This window comes from Hippocampus bargibanti, linkage group LG11 (genome assembly GCF_051943395.1).
Source record: "Hippocampus bargibanti isolate YZ-2025 linkage group LG11, ASM5194339v1, whole genome shotgun sequence".
NCBI classification, from domain to species: domain Eukaryota; kingdom Metazoa; phylum Chordata; class Actinopteri; order Syngnathiformes; family Syngnathidae; genus Hippocampus; species Hippocampus bargibanti.
The window spans coordinates 6,869,112-6,895,032 of NC_142744.1; the positions used below are offsets into that span (position 1 = coordinate 6,869,112).

General features: G+C 42.1%; 2 protein-coding genes and 1 pseudogene across 3 annotated transcripts; all 3 read right to left on the reverse strand.

Annotated features, from left to right (window-relative positions):
* Window positions 1-462: 462 nt before the first annotated feature.
* LOC148891345 (uncharacterized) lies at window positions 463-5,616 on the reverse strand. The gene is made up of 3 exons (XM_089007520.1): window positions 5,202-5,616; window positions 2,863-3,072; window positions 463-2,627 (listed from the first exon to the last, which is right to left on the reverse strand). The coding sequence occupies exons 1-3, from the start codon at window positions 5,323-5,325 to the stop codon at window positions 832-834; spliced, it is 2,130 nt and encodes a 709-aa protein (XP_088863646.1). The 5' UTR covers window positions 5,326-5,616; the 3' UTR covers window positions 463-831.
* A 260-nt stretch (window positions 5,617-5,876) lies between these two features.
* LOC148891346 (uncharacterized) lies at window positions 5,877-11,341 on the reverse strand (annotated as a pseudogene). The gene is made up of 3 exons (XR_016116379.1): window positions 11,032-11,341; window positions 9,241-9,450; window positions 5,877-8,973 (listed from the first exon to the last, which is right to left on the reverse strand). The product of XR_016116379.1 is annotated as an uncharacterized LOC148891346 (transcript).
* A 4,015-nt stretch (window positions 11,342-15,356) lies between these two features.
* On the reverse strand, window positions 15,357-25,683 carry LOC148891347 (uncharacterized). Its single transcript, XM_089007530.1, is given in 6 exon segments — window positions 15,357-15,557; window positions 15,560-16,548; window positions 16,911-17,078; window positions 21,222-21,545; window positions 21,809-22,018; window positions 25,269-25,683. Coding segments are annotated over 6 exon segments (1,869 nt in total). The 5' UTR covers window positions 25,393-25,683; the 3' UTR covers window positions 15,357-15,503.
* Window positions 25,684-25,921: the final 238 nt, after the last annotated feature.

Genomic DNA, 25,921 nt, shown 5'->3' on the forward strand with positions numbered 1-25,921 from the left:
AAAGGTCAAATCTGGGCCCAACAGCATTTTTACTTCGACTCCACAGGGCGTTTGTTCCAAACACAGTCAGTCCAACGTTTCACCATGAGGTGTCATTGCAAATAAGAAATTTAAAGGACAACCGACGTCTCCAGACAAGTTGTGTCCATAATTTGTAAAATGGCTTCAAATGACTTCTACTGGCCGTATTTTAAGAACATTCCTGTATTTGTACTGATACCGTATTTGTTCCAAATACAGTAAATCCAATATTCCAACAGGGGGCGTGATTGCAAAGCAGAAATGTAAGTACAATACCGGTAATCACATTTTTGGGGAAATCAGACTTATGTTGTACATTACTGAAGGATATCCATCTCAAGGACTCACACAGACTTGGGCTCTTGTATGTTCTGCCTGACTGTATGTTCTTTTGTGTCTTCTTAAACTTGACTTCTCAGAGAATCTTTTACCACTAACTGAGCATCAAATGTTTTTTTTTCCACTGTGGATTTGTGTGTTTTGTTACATGATATTTGTCAGAGAAACTCTTGCAATAATCTGAGCAGGAAAGAGGTTTCCCCCCAGTGTGGTTTCTTGTGTGGCTTGTTAATTCTGATCTTTGTGTGAAGCTTACCACACACTGACCAGGTGAAGGCTTTTTCCCCAGTGTGGATTTTTGTGTGACTTGTTAATTGTGATTTCGCACAGAAACTGCAACAAACTGAGCATCTTGTTTAAACTTAAGATGAAATGCTTGTCACAAACCAAGCAGGAAAATGGTTTTTCCTCAGTGTGTATTATTTTGTGTAGTCTCAACCTTGACTTCCCAGCGAAGCTTTTACCATAAACTCAGCAGGAAAAAGGGGTTTCTCCAGTGTGCGTTCTTGTGTGGCTTATTAATTGTGATTTTAGACTGAAACTCTTGCAACAAACTGAGCAGGAAAAGGGTTTTTCCTCAGTGTGGATTCTTGTGTGGCTTGTTAAATGTGATTTATGACCGAAACTCTTGCAACAAACTGAGCAGGAAAAGGGTTTTTCCCCAGTGTGGATTCTTGTGTGGCTTGTTAAATGTGAATTGCGATAGAAACTCTTGCAACAAACTGAGCAGGAAAATGGTTTTTCCTTAGTGTGGATTCTCTTGTGTCTTCGTAGTGCGGAGTGGCCAGTGTAGCTTTTACCACAAACTGAACAGGCAAAAGCTTTTTCTCCGGTGTGGATTCTTGTGTGGATTGTTAATTGTGATTTGTGTATGAAGCTTTTACCACACACCAAGCAGGAAAAGGGGTTTTCCCCAGTGTGGATTCTTGTGTGGATTGTTAAATCTGACTTTCGTCCGAAACTTTTACCACACACCGAGCAGGAAAAGGGTTTTTCCCCAGTGTGGATTCTTGTGTGGAATGTCAAATGTGATTTGAGTCGGAAGCTTTTAAAACAAACCAAGCAGGAAAAGGGTTTTTCCCCAGTGTGGATTCTTGTGTGGCTTGTTAAATCTGACTTTCGTCTGAAACTTTTACCACACACCGAGCAGGAAAAGGGTTGTTCCCCAGTGTGGATTCTTGTGTGGCATGTGAGATGTGTTTTGTTTCGGAAGCTTTTAAAACAAACCGAGCAGGAAAAGGGTTTTTCCCCTGTGTGGATTCTTGTGTGGTATGTTAATAGTATTTTGTGTCTGAAGCTTTTACCACACACCGAGCAGGAAAATGGTTTTTCCCCAGTGTGGATTCTTGTGTGGATTGTTAATTGTGATTTGCATCGGAAGCTTTTTTCACACACAGAGCAGGAAAAGGGTTTTTCCCCAGTGTGGAGTCTTGTGTGGCTTGTTAATTGTGATTTTTGACTGAAAGTCTTGCAACAAACCGAGCAGGAAAATGGTTTTTCCTCAGTGTGGATTCTCTTGTGTCTTCGTAGTGTGGAGTGGTCAGTGTAGCTTTTACCACAAACTGAACAGGCAAAAGCTTTTTCTCCGGTGTGAATTCTTGTGTGGATTGTTAATTGTGATTTGTATATGAAGCTTTTACCACACACCGAGCAGGAAAAGGGGATTTCCCCAGTGTGGATTCTTGTGTGGCTTGTTAAATCTGACTTTCGTCTGAAACTTTTACCACACACCAAGCAGGAAAAGGGTTGTTTCCCAGTGTGGATTCTTGTGTGGCTTGTTAATTGTGATTGAAATCTGAAACTCTTGCAACAAACTGAGCAAGAAAAGGGGTTTTCCCCAGTGTGGATTATTGTGTGCCTTTTTGCAGATGACTTTGACAGAAATGTTTTCCCACACCGAGAGCATTCCCAACATTTGTTGCGAGTGTGACACCCTCGATCACCTTTTGTCTGTTCATCATCATGATCGTGGTCGTCGTCAGTGTCTGGAGAGTGTGATGATGTGTCATCCCGATGTGCTTGCGATGGTTCAAGGTGGTCTCCATCATCTTCTGTTGTGATACTTTGACTTGTGCTACTGTTTGGAGGCTTCGCCCCTTTGGACTTTTCGTGCTCACCTCGGTCTTCCTGTTCACTTTTGAAACGAACAAAGGTCACTGTCATCTTGCTATCATCCTCCTCCTCCTTTTTGATGTGAAGGGGCTTTTCCTCCGCCTCATTTTTAATATGAAAGGACTCTGCCTCCGGTTGATATTTTTTGCTGATGCCTGGAGGACACATGAAGACAGACACAAATCTCATTTGGTCAACTCAAAGAAGATTTGATCACAAAGTGTGCAGGCAAAAGCTTTTCCCACAGTTCTTGAATCATTTTCCCCCCACAATGAGATCATTAACATTATCTTTAGTTTGTTCATCGTCATTCGTGTTGTCAGAGTGTAATGATGTGTCTGTCGTCTCTACAGTATGTGCTTGAGATTGTCCCCAATGGTGTGCCATCACCTTCTGTTGTCATGTGTTGATCTGAGCCGCAGCTCGGAGGCCCCACACCCGTGTTCTCCTCGACCTCACCCATGTCTTCATCTTCACTCTTAAAAGGGACAAAGGTCAATATCGTCTTGTTTATATCCTCCCCCTCTTTCTCCTTTACGTTTTGAGTGCGAAAAGAATCTTTCTCCCGTTGCTCGGGACAAAGATATTTTTCACTGACGTCTGCAGGGCACAAGAAAACAAAGACACACCCAGTTTGGTCAAATTAAATGCCATAGTGAAATCAAGATTCTCTTGAAAACGAATACAGTGAAGAAAAGAAGTACAGTGATACTTCGGCTTACGAATGCTTAAGCTAACGAACTTTTCGCCTTTCGAACGTTAAATTCGCGAGAATACAATCTTGGCATACAAACTATTTTTCGGGAAATACACGGAGCGCCACGAGAGCTGGCGGACTAATTTTCAGCGGAAGAACACCAAACCACACGGCCGAACAGGGCTACTGCCGGCCTACTTTTCCACACCCCTTTTCTCTCAGTATATCTCTAGTTTGTCTTCAAGGATTTATCACAGATACTTTTGCTGCTATGGGCCCGAAAAAGACCCCACCACAGGCTAGTGTTCAGCTGAAGAGGACACAAAACAAAATTACGGTGGAGCAGAAGGAGATAATCGAGTAACGCGAACAAGGTGTGCATTTGTGTGACTTAGCGTCCCAGGACCAGTATGCTAAGTCGACCATTGCTACGTGTGGCTAAAGGTATTTCTGTTCCGTTTTTTTCTCCCCGACTCGCCTGCATTTCTGAGTCATCAGCTGTGTAGTGTGAAAGAGATGCCCGTTTCACGGTAAGACCATAACATTGTCATCAAATGGGGAGTATAGTCTTTGCTCTTTTGAATGTTGCTGTGCCGATGACCATTTTGTGTTTGGGAGCATTTTACTGAGCGAGTTGCTTGTTCTGAAGCCACAAAGGGTCAGAAGTCTTCTTGTGCCGGTCCCAAGCGCAATAAATACAGAGGGTAGTGTCAAGAAGGGCATCTGACGTAAAAGCTTGGCCAAAACAAACACGCGGATCAAACCTCTAAAGATGGAGGACACCGATTTGCTGTGGCGAACCCTTGAAGGGAAAAGCCGAAAGGAAAAGAAAATGTATGCATCTGGTGTAAAATGTATGCATCACGTGTATTATTTTTTAAGTCAATGTGGCCCCTGAGCCAAGAAGTTTGCCCACCCCTGATCATAATGGAAAAGTAAATACAGTAAAGTCTCGTTATATCGATATCGGATATATCGATAGTCCCGGTTATATCGATACTATTTCTATGCACGCACGGAGAAAATTACATGCAAACATGGTCGGATATATCGATAGTCCCGGTTATATCGATATTTTTTCGGACTCCCTTGAATATCGATATAACGAGACTTTACTGTATAACGACTTTATTATACAGTACAGTTTATTTTTTACTTACAATACAATAACATTTATTATACATAAAATAAAGTATATTTTGTGTAGTTTTAAGGCTTGTTTAGTAGAAAATTATGTTTTAGGGGGATCTGGGAATGGATTCTTCTCATTTTAATGGTTTCCAATGGGAAATTAATGTTTGGAAGACACAGGAGCATGTCCACTGTGAGAGAGGTGTTTTTTCTGCGCATGGGACAGGACGAGTGTAATACATTCAAGAGAGGATGCACCGGGCCGTGTATTGTGAGATTTGGGGAACAACCTCCTTCCCTCAGTCACAGCATTGAAGATGGATCGTGCCTTGGTCTTCCAACACGACAACGACCCGAAGCACACAGCCAGGAAAACCAAGGAGTGGCTCTTTCAGAGGCATATCAAGGTTCTAGCATGGCCCAGTCAGTCTCTAGACCTGAACTCAACCTAAAATCTTTGGAAGGAGTTTAAACTCCGTGTTTCTCAGTCACAGCCCGGAAACGTGACTGATCGAGAGAAGATCTGTGTATAGGAGTGGGCCAAAATCTGTCCTGCAGTGTGTGCAAACTTGGTGAAAAACTACTGGAAACATTTGACCTGTGTCATCGCAAAAAAAGGCTACTGTACCAAATATTAACATTCATTTTTCAGGTGTTCAAATACTAATTTGCCGCAGTATCACACAAATAAATTGTTAGAAAAATCATGCATTGTGATTTCTGGATTTTTTTAAATCTCTTTTTCAGTGGACATGCACATACAATGAACATTCCAGACACCTACATGATTTCTAAGTGCGAGAAATGGTATAATATAATGGTGTTCAAATACTTATTTTCTTCACTGCACATGAAAGTACAATTAGTTGTTTTCTAGGTAAGTGAGAGTAAGTGTACAAACCGGATCTGCGTAGCACAACTCGCGGCAGCTTGCAAAAGTCGCCTTGCACTTGAAAATGTTTGCCGTTCTTTTCTTTTGTTCGGCAAAGTTCCTCTTCGTATCTTAGTGTCGTCATTGCAGACATTTCTCCCACGACGATTTCAACAATTCCCCACTTGATAGCCTCTTGCCGAAGTTATGTGGGCTTCTCTTTGTTAGCTGCTACCGAGCAACAAGGCTAGTTAGCAACAACTTGCTTCGAAACGAGTTTATCCGGACAAAGTGTTGTAATGAGTCTTTTAAAGTTCCGATCGACGTCCTGCGGTTCATTCAACGCTTAATCATAAACCAACGTGATTGTAATCTTTCTTTGTCTTCCTCTTTTGCGGTGTCTTGAATGACGAAGCAGACACGCGTTTTCCCGTGAGTTTCTTGCACCAGCAACACGGGGAAAGGTCTTGAACACGCATGCGCAGTGGATGCCAATGCGAGGTACGGTAGGTCTGTATGTCAAAAAAAACTAAAAATGACTTTCGTTTCGAAGATCTACATTTTTTGTTGCAATCGACGCTACATACCTGAAGAGGGCAGTCATGAAAAATGTGGCGTTTCCACTTCCGGAAATGTGAACATTTCTTTATTCAATCAATACCAATTGTTCATTGACTATATTAGTTGGATTGGATTTGCCTTTATTCGTCTCGCAGTAGAGAAATTTACATTTCACAGCAGCAAAGTTATGAAAAAAAAAATGAAAGTAGTACGGATCTTGTACGTTTTCAAAAAAGTGACCAATGATTCAATTTAATTTCACATTTAATCACAAAAGTTTTCAAGATTATTCAACATTTTAAGAAAGGGTGTGTATGGGGGGTGAAAAAAAATCCATTGTAGAATTTGCTCATGCTTCTGTTATTGTAGGCGAGTTAATCACACAAAAAAAAACTTAATAGTCCCAATTTATAGGGAGAAAAAAGTTTTGTAGTGAAAAAAATGTCACACCGAACAAACGCAAACAACTGTCAGGAAAACTTTCAGTTGGGTGGTCACAATAAAGGGGCTGCCCAATTATTTTAAATGTTTAATTAAAGGTCACGTCTTGGTCTAATAACAGTGTTAATTCGACTCCACTGGGCATATTTGTTCCAAATACAGTACGTCCAATATTCCAACAGGGGGCGTCATTGCAAAGCAGAAATGTAAGTACAATACCCGTAATCACATTTTTGGGGAAATCAGACATATGTTGGACATTACTGAAGGATATCCATCTCAAGGACTCACACAGACTTGGGCTCTTGTGTGTTCTGCCTGACTGTATGTTCTTTTGTGTCTTCTTAAACTTGACTTCTCAGAGAATCTTTTACCACTAACTGAGCATCAAATGGTTTTTTTCCACTGTGGATTTGTGTGTGTTTTGTTACATGATATTTGCCAGAGAAACTCTTGCAATAATCTGAGCAGGAAAGAGGTTTTCCCCCAGTGTGGTTTCTTGTGTGGCTTGTTAATTCGGATCTTTGTGTGAAGCTTACCACACACCGACCATGAGAAGGGGTTTTCCCCCAGTGTGGATTCTTGTGTGACTTGTTAATTGTGATTTCGCACAGAAACTGCAACAAACTGAGCAGGAAAATGGTTTCCCCAGTGTGTATTATTTTGTTGTCTTAAAGGACAACGGACACCATTTTTTAATTTCCTCACTGACATCAGAAAAACGTTTTATAGCATCTAAAATACCCAAAACATGCAGGCTGATATTTTTAGTCAAACGGAAAACACCAATAAAAATGATTTGAAGTTGCGTAAAACTGCCACTAATGAGCTCAAAATTGGAGAGATTCAGAAAGTCCTGCCCCCTTTTTCGTGACATCATCGTTCAAAGCGAATCCAGCGACTCTGACCCACAAACTGCCTTGCTCCAGAATCAAAACAATGGCTTCAGAAAGTTCAGATTCGGAGACAGGCCGTTATTGTTACTTATCCAGTTATCAATATGATTCAACTAGTTCTGAAGGGGAAAGCATAAGTGGTTTGCGATCGATTAAAGAAGTCGTTCCGTATCAATTTGAGCTGTATGCAAGCGACGAAACATGTGAAGGACACGACATATGAAGCATATATGAAGCTCCGTGAATTAGCAAGAGAGCATCAACTTCCAGGTTGAGTGAACGCTAGCGCGTGCGGCTGCCGCTGCTCACCCGCAGAAAAAATATCATGCGAAGCGATCGAAATTGAACCTCACCCCACCATGGCAATTTAGTGAAGCATTTTGCTGTTTTATGAAAATAGCTTCTTTTACTCCCCTTTCAAACCATATATTTTCTTTCGCAAAGATTTTAACCTCATTGTCATCAAATGAGTGGTTGCTATGCAAAAAGTTGTTTAAACTTTCAAGATGAAATGCTTTTGTCACACACCAAGCAGGAAAATGTTTTTCCCCAGTGTGTATTATTTTGTGTAGTCTCAACCTTGACTTCCCAGCGGAAGCTTTTACCATAAACTCAGCAGGAAAAATGGTTTTCTCCAGTGTGCATTCTTGTGTGGCGTGTTAAATGTGATTTGTTACTGAAACTCTTGCAACAAACTGAGCAGGAAAATGGTTTTTCCCCAGTGTGGATTCTTGTGTGGCGTGTGAAATTTGCTTTTTGACTGAAAGTCTTGCAACAAACCGAGCAGGAAAAGGGTTTTTCCCCAGTGTGGATTCTTGTGTGGCTTGTGAAATTTGCTTTTTGACTGAAAGTCTTGCAACAAACCGAGCAGGAAAAGGGTTTTTCCCCAGTGTGGATTCTTGTGTGGCTTGTTAATTGTGATTTGCATTGGAAGCTTTTACCACACACCGAGCAGGAAAAGGGGTTTTCCCCAGTGTGGATTCTTGTGTGGATTGTTAAGACTGATTTGTCTCGGAAGCTTTTACCACACACCGAGCAGGAAAAGGGTTGTTCCCCAGTGTGGATTCTTGTGTGGCGTGTGAGATGTGATTTTTGACTGAAAGTCTTGCAACAAATCGAACAGGAAAAGGGTTTTTCCCCAGTGTGGATTCTTGTGTGGCTTGTTAATTCTGCTTTGCGTAGGAAGCTTTTACCACACACCGAGCAGGAAAAGGGTTTTTCCCCAGTGTGGATTCTTGTGTGGCATGTTAATTGTGATTTTAGACTGAAAGTCTTGCAACAAACCGAGCAGGAAAAGGGTTTTTCCTTAGTGTGGATTCTCTTGTGTCTTCGTAGTGTGGAGTGGTTAGTGAAGCTTTTACCACACACCGAGCAGGAAAAGGGTTTTTCCCAGGTGTGGATTCTTGTGTGGCATGTTAATTGTGATTTAAATCTGAAACTCTTGCAACAAACTGAGCAAGAAAAGGGGTTTTCCCCAGTGTGGATTCTTGTGTGACTTTCTGCATAATTCTTGGACCTGAATGTTTTCCCACACCAAGAGCATTCCCAGCATTTGTTGCGAGTGTGACACCCTCGATCACCTTTTGTCTGTTCATCATAATCATCGTGGTCGTCGTCATTGTCTGAAGAGTGTGATGATGTGTCATCCCGATGTGCTTGCGATGGTTTAAGGTGGTCTCCATCATCTTCTGTTGTGATACTTTGACTTGTGCTACTGCTTGGAGGCTTTTCCCCTCTGGCCCTTTCGTGCTCACCTCGGTCTTCCTGTTCACTTTTGAAACGAACAAAGGTCACTGCCATCTTGCTATCATCCTCCTCCTCCTTTTTGATGTGAAGGGGCTTTTCCCCAGCCTCATTTTTAATACGAAAGGACTCTGCCTCCGGTCGATATTTTTTGCTGATGTCTGGAGGACACATGAAGACAGACACACATCTCATTTGGTTAAACACCAGCATAGCATTGGTCTGTTTTGTTCAACTCAAAGAAGATTTGATCACAAAGTGTGCAGGCAAAAGCTTTTCCCACAGTTCTTGAATCATTTTCCCCCCACGATGAGATCATTAACATTATCTTTAGTTTGTTCATCGTCATTCGTGTTGTCAGAGTGTAATGATGTGGTTGTCGTCTCTACAGTATGTGCTTGAGATTGTCCCCAATGGTGTGCCATCACCTTCTGTTGTCATGTGTTGATCTGAGCCGCAGCTCGGAGGCTCCACACCCGTGTTCTCCTCGCCCTCACCCATGTCTTCATCTTCACTCTTAAAAGGGACAAAGGTCAATGTCATCTTGTTTATATCCTCCCCCTCTTTCTCCTTTACGTTTTGAGTGCAAAAAGAATCTTTCTCCCGTTGCTCGGGACAAAGATATTTTTCACTGACGTCTGCAGGGCACAAGAAAACAAAGACACACCCAGTTTGGTCAAATTAAATGCCATAGTGAAATCAAGATTCTCTCGAAAACGAATACAGTGAAGAAAAGAAGTACAGTGATACTTCGGCTTACGAATGCTTTAGCGAACGAACTTTTCGCCTTTCGAACGTTAAATTCGCGAGAATATAATCTTGGCAGACAAACTATTTTTCTGGAAATACACAGAGCGCCACAATAGCTGGCGGACTAATTTTCGGCGGAACAACACCAAAGTACACGGCCGAACAGCGCGACTGCCGGCCTACTTTTTCACACCCCCTTTCTCTGAGTATATCTGTCTTTTGCTGTGATGGGACCGAAAAAGACCCCACCACAGGCTAGTGTTCAGCTGAAGAGGACACAAAATAAAATTACGGTGGAGCAGAAGGAGATAATCGAGAAACGTGAACGAGGTGTGCATTTGTGTGACTTAGCGTCCCAGGACCAGTATGCTAAGTGGACCATTGCTACGTGTGGCTAAAGGTATTTCTGTTCCGTTTTTTTTCTCCCCCGACTCGACTGCATTTTTGAGTCATCAGCTGTGTAGTGTGAAAGAGATGCCCATTTCACGGTAACACCAGAGCATTGTCATCAAAAAGTATAGCTTTTGCTCTTTTGAATGTTGCTGTGACAAAAGTAAATAAAACAACTTCATTATACAGCAGTTTATTTCTTTAATTACAATACAATAACATTTATTGTACATAAAATAAAGTATATTTGTGTCGTTTTAAGGCTTATTTCGTAGAAAATTATGTTTTAGGGGGACCTGGGAATGGATTCTTCTCATTTTAATGGTTTCCAATGGGAAATTAATGTTTGGAAGACACAGGAGCATGTCCACTGTGAGAGAGGTGTTTTTTCTGCGCATGGGACAGGACGAGTGTAATACATTCAAGAGAGGATGCACCGGGCCGTGTATTGTGAGATTTTGGGGAACAACCTCCTTCCCTCAGTCAGAGCATTGAAGATGGATTGTGCCTGGGTCTTCCAACACGACGACGACCCGAAGCACACAGCCAGGAAAACCAAAGAGTGGCTCCTTCAGAAGCCTATCAAGGTTCTAGCATGGCCCTGTCAGTCTCCAGACATGAACTCAACCGAAAATCTTTGGAGGGAGCTCAAACTCCGCGTTTCTCAGTCACAGCCCGGAAACGTGACTGATCCAGAGAAGATCTGTGTATCGGAGTGGGCCAAGATCTGTCCTGCAGTGTGTGCAAACTTGGTGAAAAACTACAGGAAAAATTTGACCTGTGTCATAGCAAAAAAATGCTACTGTACCAAATATTAACATTCATTTTTCAGGTGTTCAAATACTTATTTTCCGCAGTATGACACAAATAAATTGTGAGAAAAATCATGCATTGTGATTTCTGGATTTTTTTTGCTCTTTTTCAGTGGACATGCACATACAATGAACATTCCAGACCCCTACATGATTTCTAAGTGCGAGAAATGGTAAAATACCATGGTGTTCAAATACGTATTTTCTTCACTGCACTTGAAAGTACATGTAGTTGTTTTCTAGGTAAGTGAGAGTAAATGTACAAACCGGATTTGCGTAGCACAACTCGCGGCAGCTTGCAAAAGTCGCCTTGCACTTGAAAATGTTTGCAGTTCTCTTCTTTTGTTCGGCAAAGTTCCTCTTCGTATCTTAGTGTCGTTATTGCAGACATTTCTCCCACGACGATTTCAACAATTCCCCAAAGTGTTGTAATGAGTCTTTTAAAGTTCCGATCGACGTCCTGCGGTTCATTCAACGCTTAATCAAAAACCAACGTGATTGTAATCTTTCTTTGTCTTCCTCTTTTGTGGTGTCTTGAATGACGAAAGAGACACGCGTTTTCCGTGAGTTTCGTGCACCAGCAACACGGGGAAAGGTCTTGAACACGCATGCGCAGTGGATGGCAATGCAAGATACGGGAGGTCTGTATGTCCAAAAAACCTAAAAATGACTTTCGTTTCGAAGTTCTACCTTTTTTGTTGCAATCGACGCTACATACCTGAAGAGGGCAGTCATGAAAAATGTGGCGTTTCCACTTCCGGAAATGTGAACTTTTGTTTATTCAATCAATACCAATTGTTCATCGACGGTATTAGTTGGATTGGATTTGCCTTTATTCGTCTCGCAGTAGAGAAATTTACATTTCACAGCAGCAAAGTTATTGAAAAAAATGAAAGTAGAAAAGCAAAATACAGTTCGAAATCACACAGCACTGCCGGCTTGTACGTTTTCAAAAAAGTGACCAATGATTCAATTTAATTTCACATTTAATCACAAAAGTTTTCAAGATTATTCAACATTTTAAGAAAGGGTGTGTATGGGGGGTGAAAAAAATCAATCGTAGAATTTGCTCATGCATCTGTTATTGGAGGCGAGTTAATTACAAAGAAACATCGTCCCAACTTATCGGGAGGAAAAAAAATTGTAGGGAAAAAATGTCACATCGCAAACAACCGTCAGAAACACTTTCAGTTGAGTGGTCACAGATAAAGAGGGCTGCCCAATTCTTTGATGCGTTGAATTAAAGGTCACGTCTGGGCCCAACAACATTTTTACTTCGACTCCACAGGGCGTTTGTTCCAAACACAGTAAGTCCAATGTTTCACCATGAGGTGTCATTGCAAATCAGAAATTTAAGTAATCACAAATTTGCAGAAAATGTATGATCTTGTACAATATTGAAGGATATTATATTCAATCCTTGCTGATGCTTATGTTATTGTAGGTGAGCTAATCACAATAGAAACATCTAACCAACTTATAGGGAGGAAAAAAAGTTCTTTCAGGGAAAAATGCTCGCACATCGAACAAATGTAAACAACCGTCAGAAAAACTTTCAGTTGGGTGGTCACAAAAAAGGGGCTGCCCAATTATTTTATGTGTTTAATTAAAGGTCACGTCTTGGTCTAATAACAGTGTTAATTCGACTCCACTGGGCATATTTGTTCCAAATACAGTACGTCCAATATTCCAACAGGGGGCGTCATTGCAAAGCAGAAATGTAAGTACAATACCCGTAATCACATTTTTGGGGAAATCAGACATATGTTGGACATTACTGAAGGATATCCATCTCAAGGACTCACACAGACTTGAGTTCTTGTATGTTCTGCCTGACTGTATGTTCTTTTGTGTCTTCTTAAACTTGACTTCTCAGAGAATCTTTTACCACTAACTGAGCATCAAATGTTTTTTTTTCCACTGTGGATTTGTGTGTGTGTGTTTTGTTACATGATATTTGTCAGAGAAACTCTTGCAATAATCTGAGCAGGAAAGAGGTTTTCCCCCAGTGTGGTTTCTTGTGTGGCTTGTTAATTCGGATCTTTGTGTGAAGCTTACTACACACCGACCATGAGAAGGGGTTTTCCCCCAGTGTGGATTCTTGTGTGACTTGTTAATTGTGATTTCTCACAGAAACTGCAACAAACTGAGCAGGAAAATGGTTTCCCCAGTGTGTATTATTTTGTTGTCTTAAAGGACAACGGACACCATTTTTTTATTTCCGAACTGACATCAGAAAAACGTTTTATAGCATCTAAAATACCCAAAACACGAGGGCTGATATTTTTAGTCAAACGTAAAAAACAATAAAAATGATTAAAGTTGCGTAAAACTGCCACGAATGAGCTCAGAATTTGAGAGATTCAGAAAGTCCTGCCCCCTTTTTCGTGACATCATCGTTCAAAGCGAATCCAGCGACTCTGACCCACAAACTACCTTGCTCCAGAATCAAAACAATGGCTTCAGAAAGTTCAGATTCGGAGACAGGCCGTTATTGTTACTTATCCAGTTATCAATATGATTCAACTAGTTCTGAAGGGGAAAGCATAAGTGGTTTGCGATCGATTAAAGAAGTCGTTCCATATCAATTTGAGCTGTATGCAAGCGACGAAACATGTGAAGGACACGACATATGAAGCATATATGAAGCTCCGTGAATTAGCAAGAGAGCATCAACTTCCAGGTTGAGTGAACGCTAGCGCGTGCGGCTGCCGCTGCTCACCCGCAGAAAAAATATCATGCGAAGCGATCGAAATTGAACCTCACCCCACCATGGCAATTTAGTGAAGCATTTTGCTGTTTTATGAAAATAGCTTCTTTTACTCCCCTTTCAAACCATATATTTTCTTTCGCAAAGATTTTAACCTCATTGTCATCAAATGAGTGGTTGCTAGCTTCGAGGTGCATATGTACTGCCGATTGAGGCTCACTAGTATTATATCTGCGATGTTAGTCTTTTTATCAGTCAGGACAAAAGAAGTAATAAGTGGAGCCGCAGGGAGTAGTCCTCTGCTCCCCCCAACCCGAGAGCAGGGACCAATCATAGCAGAGTCCGGCACTGCCACGTCTAGACAGTAGGAGTATATATAGGGCCGAAACTACCAGCAAAAGAATTGAGTTCGCTGACGAAGCATATTGGATAAGAAGCGAAACGTCCGACACCTTCAAAAGAAGTACAGATGATGGCCGAAGAAACCTTTTCATCATCAATGGATCACTCCTGTACGACTGAGAGCTTACACAGACGAAATGTATTATTATTATTATTATTATTATTATATTTATTTCGGACATGAATAACAAATACTGAGCTACAAGATGTCAAGATGAATGCAGATTGTTTAATGGTTGTGCATGCAAAAAGTTGTTTAAACTTTCAAGATGAAATGCTTTTGTCACACACCAAGCAGGAAAATGGTTTTTCCCCAGTGTGTATTATTTTGTGTAGTCTCAACCTTGACTTCCCAGCGAAGCTTTTACCATAAACTCAGCAGGAAAATGGGTTTTCTCCAGTGTGCGTTCTCGTGTGGCTTGTTAAATGTGATTTTTGACCGAAACTCTTGCAACAAACTGAGCAGGAAAATGGTTTTTCCCCAGTGTGGATTCTTGTGTGGATAGTTAATTGTGATTTGCATCGGAAGCTTTTTTCACACACCAAGCAGGAAAAGGGTTTTTCCCCAGTGTGGATTCTTGTGTGGTTTGTTAAGTCTGATTTGTTTCCGAAGCTTTTATCACACACCAAGCAGGAAAAGGGTTTTTCCCCAGTGTGGATTCTTGTGTGGATTGTTAAATCTGACTTTCGTCCGAAACTTTTACCACACACCGAGCAGGAAAAGGGTTTTTCCCCAGTGTGGATTCTTGTGTGGTTTGTTAACTCAGATTTCTTTCTGAAGCTTTTATAACACACCGAGCAGGAAAAGGGTTTTTCCCCAGTGTGGATTCTTGTGTGGCTTGTTAATTGTGATTTGAGTCGGAAGCTTTTATCACACACCGAGCAGGAAAAGGGTTTTTCCCCAGTGTGGATTCCTGTGTGGCTTGTCAAGTCTGATTTGTCTCGGAAGCTTTTATCACACACCGAGCAGGAAAACGGTTTTTCCCCAGTGTGGATTCTTGTGTGGCGTGTGAAAAGTGGTTTGTGTCGGAAGCTTTTAAAACACACTGAGCAGGAAAATGGTTTCTCCCCAGTGTGGATTCTTGTGTGGTTTGTTAATTGTATTTTGTGTATGAAGCTTTTACCACACACCGAGCAGGAAAAGGGTTTTTCCCCAGTGTGGATTCTTGTGTGGATTGTTAATTGTGATTTGCATCCGAAGCTTTTATCACACACCGAGCAGGCAAAATCTTTTTCCCCAGTGTGGATTCTTGTGTGGATGGTTAAATGTGATTTTTGACTGAAACTCTTGCAACAAACTGAGCAAGAAAATGGTTTTTCCCCAGTGTGGGTTCTTGTGTGGCTTGTCAAGTCTGATTTGTGTCGGAAGCTTTTAAAACACACTGAGCAGGAAAATGGTTTCTCCCCAGTGTGGATTCTTGTGTGGTTTGTTAATTGTATTTTATGTATGAAGCTTTTACCACACACCGAGCAGGCAAAATCTTTTTCCCCAGTGTGGATTCTTGTGTGGATTGTTAAATGTGATTTTTGACTGAAACTCTTGCAACAAACTGAGCAAAAAAAGGGTTTTTCCCCAGTGTGGGTTCTTGTGTGGATTGTTAAATCTGATTTGTTTCTGAAGCTTTTATCACACACCGAGCAGGAAAAGGGTTTTTCCCCAGTGTGGGTTCTTGTGTGGCTTGTTAAGTCTGATTTGTTTCTGAAGCTTTTATCACACACCGAGCAGGAAAAGGGTTTTTTCCCAGTGTGGATTATTGTGTGCCTTGTTAATTGTGATTTGTGTAGGAAGCTTTTGTCACACACCGAGCAGGAAAAGGGTTTTTCCCCAGTGTGGGTTCTTGTGTGGCTTGTTAAGTCTGATTTGTTTCTGAAGCTTTTATCACACACCGAGCAGGAAAAGGGTTTTTCCCCAGTGTGGGTTCTTGTGTGGCTTGTTAAGTCTGATTTGTTTCTGAAGCTTTTATCACACACCGAGCAGGAAAAGGGTTTTTTCCCAGTGTGGATTATTGTGTGCCTTGTTAATTGTGATTTGTGTAGGAAGCTTTTATCACACACCGAGCAGGAAAAGGGTTTTTCCCCAGTGTGGGTTCTTGTGTGGCTTGTTAAGTCTGATTTGTTTCTGAAGCTTTTATCACACACCGAGCAGGAAAAGGGTTTTTCCCCAGTGTGGGTTCTTGTGTGGCTTGTTAAGTCTGATTTGTTTCTGAAGCTTTTATCACACACCGAGCAGGAAAAGGGTTTTTCCCCAGTGTGGAGTCTTGTGTGCCTTTTTGCAGAATACTTTGACCGAAATGTTTTCCCACACCAAGAGCATTCCCAGCATTTGTTGTGAGTGTGACACCCTTGATCACCATGATCATCATCATAATCATCGCGGTCGTCGTCAGTGTCTGAAGAGTGTGATGATGTGTCATCCCGATGTGCTTGCGGTGGTTCAAGGTGGTCTCCATCATCTTCTGTTGTGATACTTTGACTTGTGCTACTGCTTGGAGGCTTTTCCCATCTGGCCCTTTCGTGCTCACCTTGGTCTTCCTGTTCACTTTTGAAAGGGACAAAAGTCACTGCCATCTTGCTATCATCCTCCTCCTCCTTTTTGATGTGAAGGGGCTTTTTCTCCGCCTCATTTTTAATACGAAAGGACTCTGCCTCAGGTTGATATTTTTTGCTGATGTCTGGAGGACACATGAAGACAGACACACATCTGATTTGGTTAAACACCAGCATAGCATTGGTCTGTTTTGTTCAACTCAAAGAAAATTTGATCACAAAGTGTGCAGGCAAAAGCTTTCCCCACAGTTCTTGAATCATTTTTCCCCCACGATGAGATCATGACCAGCATTTGTTATCTGTGTGACAGTATATTATCTTTAGTTTGTTCATCGTCATTCGTGTTGTCAGAGTGTAATGATGTGTCTGTCGTTGCTACAGTATATGCTTGAGATTGTCCCCAATGGTGTGCCATCAAATTCTGTTGTCATGTGTTGATCTGAGCCGCAGCTCGGAGGCTCCACACCCGTGTTCTTCTCGCCCTCACCTATGTCTTCATCTTCACTCTTAAAAGGGACAAAGGTCAATGTCATCTTGTTTATACCCTCCTCGTCTTTCTCCTTTTTGAAGCAAAGGGGCTTTTCTTCCTCTTCGTTTTGAGTGCGAAAAGAATCTTTCTCCCGTTGCTCGGGACAAAGATATTTTTCAATGACGTCTGCAGGGCACAAGAAAACAAAGACACACCCAGTTTGGTCAAATTAAATGCCATAGTGAAATCAATATTCTCTTGAAACCGAATACAGTGAAGAAAAGAAGTACAGTGATACTTCGGCTTACGAACGCTTTAGCTAACGAACTTTTCGCCTTTCGAACGTCTTTTGGCCTTGGTGTCTCCCGTGATCAACTCAATTCTGTCAATTCCTTTCTGATCCCTCCCTAGCAGACACCTGTTACCCCGTTGATAGGGAACATCCCTCAACAATCTACATGTGGTCATTGTTGCTCCATGTTCCATGACAGGAAAATGCTGTCCAGTCTTTCCACACAGCACTTTATTAATGTCGTGCCAACTCCCTTTGATTGTGACGCTGCTGGTACTTTTATTAGATTCAATTCATTCTAGGTGTCGGACTCTTTTGAGTCCGAAAGGGGAATGAAGGGTTATTTCAAATTATCAAAGTCAAAAGAAGTAAATGTCAGCTTTATTGTCACACCTGCAGTGTGTGCAAACCTGGTGAAAAACTACAGGAAACATTTGACCTGTGTCATAGAAAACAAAGGCTACTGTACTAAATATTAACATTCATTTTTTCAGGCGTTCGACTACTTATTTGCCGCAGTATCACACAAATAAATTGTTAGACAAATCATGCATTGTGATTTCTGGATTTTCTTTTTAAGTTATCTCTCTTTCAGTGGACATGCACTAACGATGAACATTCCAGACCCCTCCATGATTTCTAAGTGCGAGAAATAGTAAAATACCATGGTGTTCAAATACTTATTTTCTTCACTGCACTTGAAAGTACATCTAGTTGTTTTCTAGGTAAGTGAGAGTAAGTGTACAAACCAGATCTGCGTATCACACCCCGCGGCAGCTTGCAAAAATCGCCTTGCGCTTGAAAATGTTTTCCGTTCTCTTCTTCTGTCCGGCAAAGTTCCTCCTCGTATTTTAGTGTCGTCATTGCAGACATTTCTCCCACGACGATTTCAACAATTCCCCACTTGATAGCCTATTGCCGAAGTTATGTGCGCTTCTCTTTGTTAGCTGCTACCGAGCAACAAGGCTAGTTAGCAACAACTTGCTTCGAAACGAGTTTATCCGGACAAAGTGTGGTAATGCCAAAGTCTTTTAAAGTACCGATCGACGTCCTGCGGTTCCTTCAACGCTTAATCGAACACCAACGTGATTGTAATCTTTTGTTGTTGTTTTTTTGTGGCGTCTGGAATGACGAAGCAGACACGCGTTTTCCGTGAGTTTCTTGCACCAGCTACACGAGGTAGGCTCTTGAACACGCATGCGCAGTGGAAGGCAATGCAAGGCACGGGAAGTATTTCCAAAAAATCTACAAATGACTTTTGTGTGGAAGTCTGTGTAGTCTCTCAGTCGTACAGGAGTGGTCCATCAATGAGGTTTATTTAGCCGTCATCTGTACTGTTTTGAATAAAAGTACAGATGACGGCTAAAAAACCCTTCTCATCGAGCTTTTGTGCGGAGGGAATTATTTTTTTGGTTGTAATCGACGCTTCATACCTGAAGAGGGCAGTAATGAGAAATCTGGCGTTTCTACTTCCGGAAATGTGAACGAAAAACCAACACAACAGCCGTTGCGGTGAGCCGATTCGGTTGTTCATTCAATCAATACCAATTGTTTATTGACGATATTAGTTCGAAATCAGACAGCACTGTCGGCTTGTACGTGTTCAAAAAAGTGACCAGTGATTCAATTTCATTTCACATGTAATCACAAAAGTTTTCAAGATTATTCAACATTTTAAGAAAGGGTGTGTATGGGGGGGTGTGTGAAAAAAATAAATCGTCGAATTTGCTCATGCATCTGTTATTGGAGGCGAGGTAATTACAAAGAAACATAGTCCCAACTTATCGGGAGAAAAAAAAATTGTAGGGAAAAAATGTCACATCGCAAACAACCGTCAGAAACACTTTCAGTTGAGTGGTCACAGATAAACGGGACTGCCCAATTCTTTGATGCGTTGAATTAAAGGTCAAATCTGGGCCCAACAGCATTTTTACTTCGACTCCACAGGGCGTTTGTTCCAAACACAGTCAGTCCAACGTTTCACCATGAGGTGTCATTGCAAATAAGAAATTTAAAGGACAACCGACGTCTCCAGACAAGTTGTGTCCATAATTTGTAAAATGGCTTCAAATGACTTCTACTGGCCGTATTTTAAGAACATTCCTGTATTTGTACTGATACCGTATTTGTTCCAAATACAGTAAATCCAATATTCCAACAGGGGGCGTGATTGCAAAGCAGAAATGTAAGTACAATACCGGTAATCACATTTTTGGGGAAATCAGACTTATGTTGTACATTACTGAAGGATATCCATCTCAAGGACTCACACAGACTTGGGCTCTTGTATGTTCTGCCTGACTGTATGTTCTTTTGTGTCTTCTTAAACTTGACTTCTCAGAGAATCTCTGACCACTAACTGAGCATAAAATGTTTTTTTTCTACTGTGGATTTGTGTGTTTTGTTACATGATATTTGTCAGAGAAACGCTTGCAATAATCTGAGCAGGAAAGAGGTTTCCCCCCAGTGTGGTTTCTTGTGTGGCTTGTTAATTCTGATCTTTGTGTGAAGCTTACCACACACTGACCAGGTGAAGGCTTTTTCCCCAGTGTGGATTCTTGTGTGACTTGTTAATTGTGATTTCCCACAGAAACTGCAACAAACTGAGCATCTTGTTTAAACTTTCAAGATGAAATGCTTGTCACAAACCAAGCAGGAAAATGGTTTTTCCTCAGTGTGTATTATTTTGTGTAGTCTCAACCTTGACTTCCCAGCGAAGCTTTTACCATAAACTCAGCAGGAAAAAGGGGTTTCTCCAGTGTGCTTTCTTGTGTGGCTTATTAATTGTGATTTTAGACTGAAACTCTTGCAACAAACTGAGCAGGAAAAGGGTTTTTCCTCAGTGTGGATTCTTGTGTGGCTTGTTAAATGTGATTTATGACCGAAACTCTTGCAACAAACTGAGCAGGAAAAGGGTTTTTCCCCAGTGTGGATTCTTGTGTGGCTTGTTAAATGTGAATTGCGATAGAAACTCTTGCAACAAACTGAGCAGGAAAATGGTTTTTCCTTAGTGTGGATTCTCTTGTGTCTTCGTAGTGCGGAGTGGCCAGTGTAGCTTTTACCACAAACTGAACAGGCAAAAGCTTTTTCTCCGGTGTGGATTCTTGTGTGGATTGTTAATTGTGATTTGTGTATGAAGCTTTTACCACACACCAAGCAGGAAAAGGGGTTTTCCCCAGTGTGGATTCTTGTGTGGCTTGTTAAATCTGACTTTCGTCTGAAACGTTTACCACACACCGAGCAGGAAAAGGGTTGTTCCCCAGTGTGGATTCTTGTGTGGCATGTGAGATGTGTTTTGTTTCGGAAGCTTTTAAAACAAACCGAGCAGGAAAAGGGTTTTTCCCCTGTGTGGATTCTTGTGTGGTATGTTAATAGTATTTTGTGTCTGAAGCTTTTACCACACACCGAGCAGGAAAATGGTTTTTCCCCAGTGTGGATTCTTGTGTGGATTGTTAATTGTGATTTGCATCGGAAGCTTTTTTCACACACAGAGCAGGAAAAGGGTTTTTCCCCAGTGTGGAGTCTTGTGTGGCTTGTTAATTGTGATTTTTGACTGAAAGTCTTGCAACAAACCGAGCAGGAAAATGGTTTTTCCTCAGTGTGGATTCTCTTGTGTCTTCGTAGTGTGGAGTGGTCAGTGTAGCTTTTACCACAAACTGAACAGGCAAAAGCTTTTTCTCCGGTGTGAATTCTTGTGTGGATTGTTAATTGTGATTTGTATATGAAGCTTTTACCACACACCGAGCAGGAAAAGGGGATTTCCCCAGTGTGGATTCTTGTGTGGCTTGTTAAATCTGACTTTCGTCTGAAACTTTTACCACACACCAAGCAGGAAAAGGGTTGTTTCCCAGTGTGGATTCTTGTGTGGCTTGTTAATTGTGATTGAAATCTGAAACTCTTGCAACAAACGGAGCAAGAAAAGGGGTTTTCCCCAGTGTGGATTATTGTGTGCCTTTTTGCAGATGACTTTGACAGAAATGTTTTCCCACACCGAGAGCATTCCCAACATTTGTTGCGAGTGTGACACCCTCGATCACCTTTTGTCTGTTCATCATCATGATCGTGGTCGTCGTCAGTGTCTGGAGAGTGTGATGATGTGTCATCCCGATGTGCTTGCGATGGTTCAAGGTGGTCTCCATCATCTTCTGTTGTGATACTTTGACTTGTGCTACTGTTTGGAGGCTTCGCCCCTTTGGACTTTTCGTGCTCACATTGGTCTTCCTGTTCACTTTTGAAAGGGACAAAAGTCACTGCCATCTTGCTATCATCCCTCTCCTCCTTTTTGATGTGAAGGGGCTTTTCCTCCGCCTCATTTTTAATATGAAAGGACGCTGCCTCCGGTTGATATTTTTTGCTGATGTCTGGAGGACACATGAAGACAGACACACATCTGATTTGGTCAAACACCAGCATTGCATCTGTTTTGTTCAACTCAAAGAAGATTTGATCACAAAGTGTGCAGGCAAAAGCTTTTCCCACAGTTCTTGAATCATTTTCCCCCCACGATGAGATCATTAACATTATCTTTAGTTTGTTCATCGTCATTCGTGTTGTCAGAGTGTAATGATGTGTCTGTCGTCTCTACAGTATGTGCTTGAGATTGTCCCCAATGGTGTGCCATCACCTTCTGTTGTCATGTGTTGATCTGAGCCGCAGCTCGGAGGCTCCACACCCGTGTTCTCCTCGCCCTCACCCATGTCTTCATCTTCACTCTTAAAAGGGACAAAGGTCAATGTCGTCTTGTTTATATCCTCCCCCTCTTTCTCCTTTACGTTTTGAGTGCGAAAAGAATCTTTCTCCCGTTGCTCGGGACAAAGATATTTTTCACTGACGCCTGCAGGGCACAAGAAAACAAAGACACACCCAGTTTGGTCAAATTTAATGCCATAGTGAAATCAAGATTCTCTTGAAAACGAATACAGTGAAGAAAAGAAGTACAGTGATACTTCGGCTTACGAATGCTTTAGCTAACGAACTTTTCGCCTTTCGAACGTTAAATTCGTGAGAATACAATCTTGGCATACAAACTATTTTTCGGGAAATACACGGAGCGCCACGAGAGCTGGCGGACTAATTTTCAGCGGAAGAACACCAAACCACACGGCCGAACAGGGCTACTGCCGGCCTACTTTTCCACACCCCTTTTCTCTCAGTATATCTCTAGTTTGTCTTCAAGGATTTATCACAGATACTTTTGCTGCTATGGGCCCGAAAAAGACCCCACCACAGGCTAGTGTTCAGCTGAAGAGGACACAAAACAAAATTACGGTGGAGCAGAAGGAGATAATCGAGTAACGCGAACAAGGTGTGCATTTGTGTGACTTAGCGTCCCAGGACCAGTATGCTAAGTCGACCATTGCTACGTGTGGCTAAAGGTATTTCTGTTCCGTTTTTTTCTCCCCGACTCGCCTGCATTTCTGAGTCATCAGCTGTGTAGTGTGAAAGAGATGCCCGTTTCACGGTAAGACCATAACATTGTCATCAAATGGGGAGTATAGTCTTTGCTCTTTTGAATGTTGCTGTGCCGATGACCATTTTGTGTTTGGGAGCATTTTACTGAGCGAGTTGCTTGTTCTGAAGCCACAAAGGGTCAGAAGTCTTCTTGTGCCGGTCCCAAGCGCAATAAATACAGAGGGTAGTGTCAAGAAGGGCATCTGACGTAAAAGCTTGGCCAAAACAAACACGCGGATCAAACCTCTAAAGATGGAGGACACCGATTTGCTGTGGCGAACCCTTGAAGGGAAAAGCCGAAAGGAAAAGAAAATGTATGCATCTGGTGTAAAATGTATGCATCACGTGTATTATTTTTTAAGTCAATGTGGCCCCTGAGCCAAGAAGTTTGCCCACCCCTGATCATAATGGAAAAGTAAATACAGTAAAGTCTCGTTATATCGATATCGGATATATCGATAGTCCCGGTTATATCGATACTATTTCTATGCACGCACGGAGAAAATTACATGCAAACATGGTCAGATATATCAATAGTCCCGGTTATAAGGTTACAAGGTTTTTCGGGGCTGCTCGCGAGGATCCTGTTTGTGGACTACAGCTCTGCGTTCAATACCATCATCCCAGAACTCCTCATCCACAAACTTCTCCAGCTTGGTGTGTCCCCCACGATCTGCCAGTGGACCCTCAGCTTCCTGACAGGACGGACATAACAGGTCAGACTGGGAAATATATCATCCACAACACGAACCACGAGCACTGGAGCCCCGCAGGGATGCGTCCTCTCTCCATTGCTCTTCTCTCTCTACACGAATGACTGCACCTCAACGCACCCAGCTGTCAAATTCATAAAGTTCGCAGACGACACCACGGTCATCGGTCTCATCAAAGATGGCGACGAGTCTGCGTACCGACAACAAGTGGAGCAGCTGGAGCTCTGGTGCAGCCGTCACAACCTGGAGCTGAACACGCTCAAGACAGTTGAGATGATGGTGGACTTCAGGAAACATCCATCACCACAGCTACCCCTCACACTATCCAACTGCCTGGTGTCAACCGTTGAGACCTTCAAGTTCCTGGGAATCACAGTCTCCCAGGACATGAAGTGGGAGGTCAACACCAACTCTATCCTGAAAAAGGCCCAACAGAGAATGTACTTCCTGAGGCTGCTAAAGAAGCATGGCCTGCCACAGGAGGTGCTGCAACATTTCTACACGGCTGTCATCGAATCCATCCTGTGTTCTTCCATCACCGTTTGGTTCGGGGCCGCCACAAAAATGGACAAAATCCGACTTCAACGGACAGTTAGGACGGCGGAAAAAAATCATTGGCACCGCCCTACCCACTCTCGAGGACTTGCACACTGCAAGAATCCAAACTAGGGCGCGGAAAATCCTACTGGACCCTCCGCACCCTGCCCACCACCTTTTCCAGCTACTCCCCTCAGGCAGGCGCTACCGATCCATGCGCACCAAATCCAGCAGACATTTAAACAGCTTCTTCCCCCAAGCCATTAACTCTTTGAACTCTTTCAACAGTAGCCAAAATGGAACTGTATAGTGCCACTTAGCAGTTTTTTTTTGACAACGATACTAGTGCAGCGTGTTCTACCGGAAACAAATTCCTTGTGTGTCCTACATACTTGGCAATAAAGATGATTCTGATTCTGATATCGATATTTTTTCGGACTCCCTTGAATATCGATATAACGAGACTTTACTGTACAACGACTTTATTATACAGTACAGTTTATTTTTTACTTACAATACAATAACATTTATTATACATAAAATAAAGTATATTTTGTGTAGTTTTAAGGCTTGTTTAGTAGAAAATTATGTTTTAGGGGGATCTGGGAATGGATTCTTCTCATTTTAATGGTTTCCAATGGGAAATTAATGTTTGGAAGACACAGGAGCATGTCCACTGTGAGAGAGGTGTTTTTTCTGCGCATGGGACAGGACGAGTGTAATACATTCAAGAGAGGATGCACCGGGCCGTGTATTGTGAGATTTTGAGGAACAACCTCCTTCCCTCAGTCACAGCATTGAAGATGGATCGTGCCTTGGTCTTCCAACACGACAACGACCCGAAGCACACAGCCAGGAAAACCAAGGAGTGGCTCTTTCAGAGGCATATCAAGGTTCGAGCATGGCCCAGTCAGTCTCTAGACCTGAACTCAACCTAAAACCTTTGGAAGGAGTTTAAACTCCGTGTTTCTCAGTCACAGCCCGGAAACGTGACTGATCGAGAGAAGATCTGTGTATAGGAGTGGGCCAAGATCTGTCCTGCAGTGTGTGCAAACTTGGTGAAAAACTACTGGAAACATTTGACCTGTGTCATCGCAAAAAAAGGCTACTGTACCAAATATTAACATTCATTTTTCAGGTGTTCAAATACTAATTTGCCGCAGTATCACACAAATAGTTAGAAAAATCATGCATTGTGATTTCTGGATTTTTTTAAATCTCTTTTTCAGTGGACATGCACATACAATGAACATTCCAGACACCTATATGATTTCTAAGTGCGAGAAATTGTATAATATAATGGTGTTCAAATACTTATTTTCTTCACTGCACTTGAAAGTACAATTAGTTGTTTTCTAGGTAAGTGAGAGTAAGTGTACAAACCGGATTTGCGTAGCACAACTCGCGGCAGCTTGCAAAAGTCGCCTTGCACTTGAAAATGTTTGCCGTTCTTTTCTTTTGTTCGGCAAAGTTCCTCTTCGTATCTTAGTGTCGTCATTGCAGACATTTCTCCCACGACGATTTCAACAATTCCCCACTTGATAGCCTCTTGCCGAAGTTATGTGGGCTTCTCTTTGTTAGCTGCTAACGAGCAACAAGGCTAGTTAGCAACAACTTGCTTCGAAACGAGTTTATCCGGACAAAGTGTTGTAATGAGTCTTTTAAAGTTCCGATCGACGTCCTGCGGTTCATTCAACGCTTAATCAAAAACCAACGTGATTGTAATCTTTCTTTGTCTTCCTCTTTTGTGGTGTCTTGAATGACGAAGGAGACACGCGTTTTCCGTGAGTTTCGTGCACCAGCAACACGGGGAAAGGTATTGAACACGCATGCGCAGTGGATGGCAATGCAAGATACGGGAGGTCTGTATGTCCAAAAAACCTAAATCTAAATATGACTTTCGTTTCGAAAGCTACATTTTTTGTTGCAATCGACGCTACATACCTGAAGAGGGCAGTCATGAAAAATGTGGCGTTTCCACTTCCGGAAATGTGAACATTTCTTTATTCAATCAATACCAATTGTTCATTGACTAT

Excerpts from the sequence above, each read along its gene's own strand:
- LOC148891345 (XM_089007520.1), bottom strand. The coding sequence starts at position 5,325 with ATGTCTGCAATGACGACACTAAGATACGAAGAGGAACTTTGCCGAACA. Across the intron at positions 3,073-5,201 it reads AGTTGTGCTACGCAGATCCG|ACGTCAGTGAAAAATATCTT; the intron begins GTTTGTACACTT and ends TGTGCCCTGCAG. Across the intron at positions 2,628-2,862 it reads TCAACACATGACAACAGAAG|GCATCAGCAAAAAATATCAA; the intron begins GTGATGGCACAC and ends TGTGTCCTCCAG.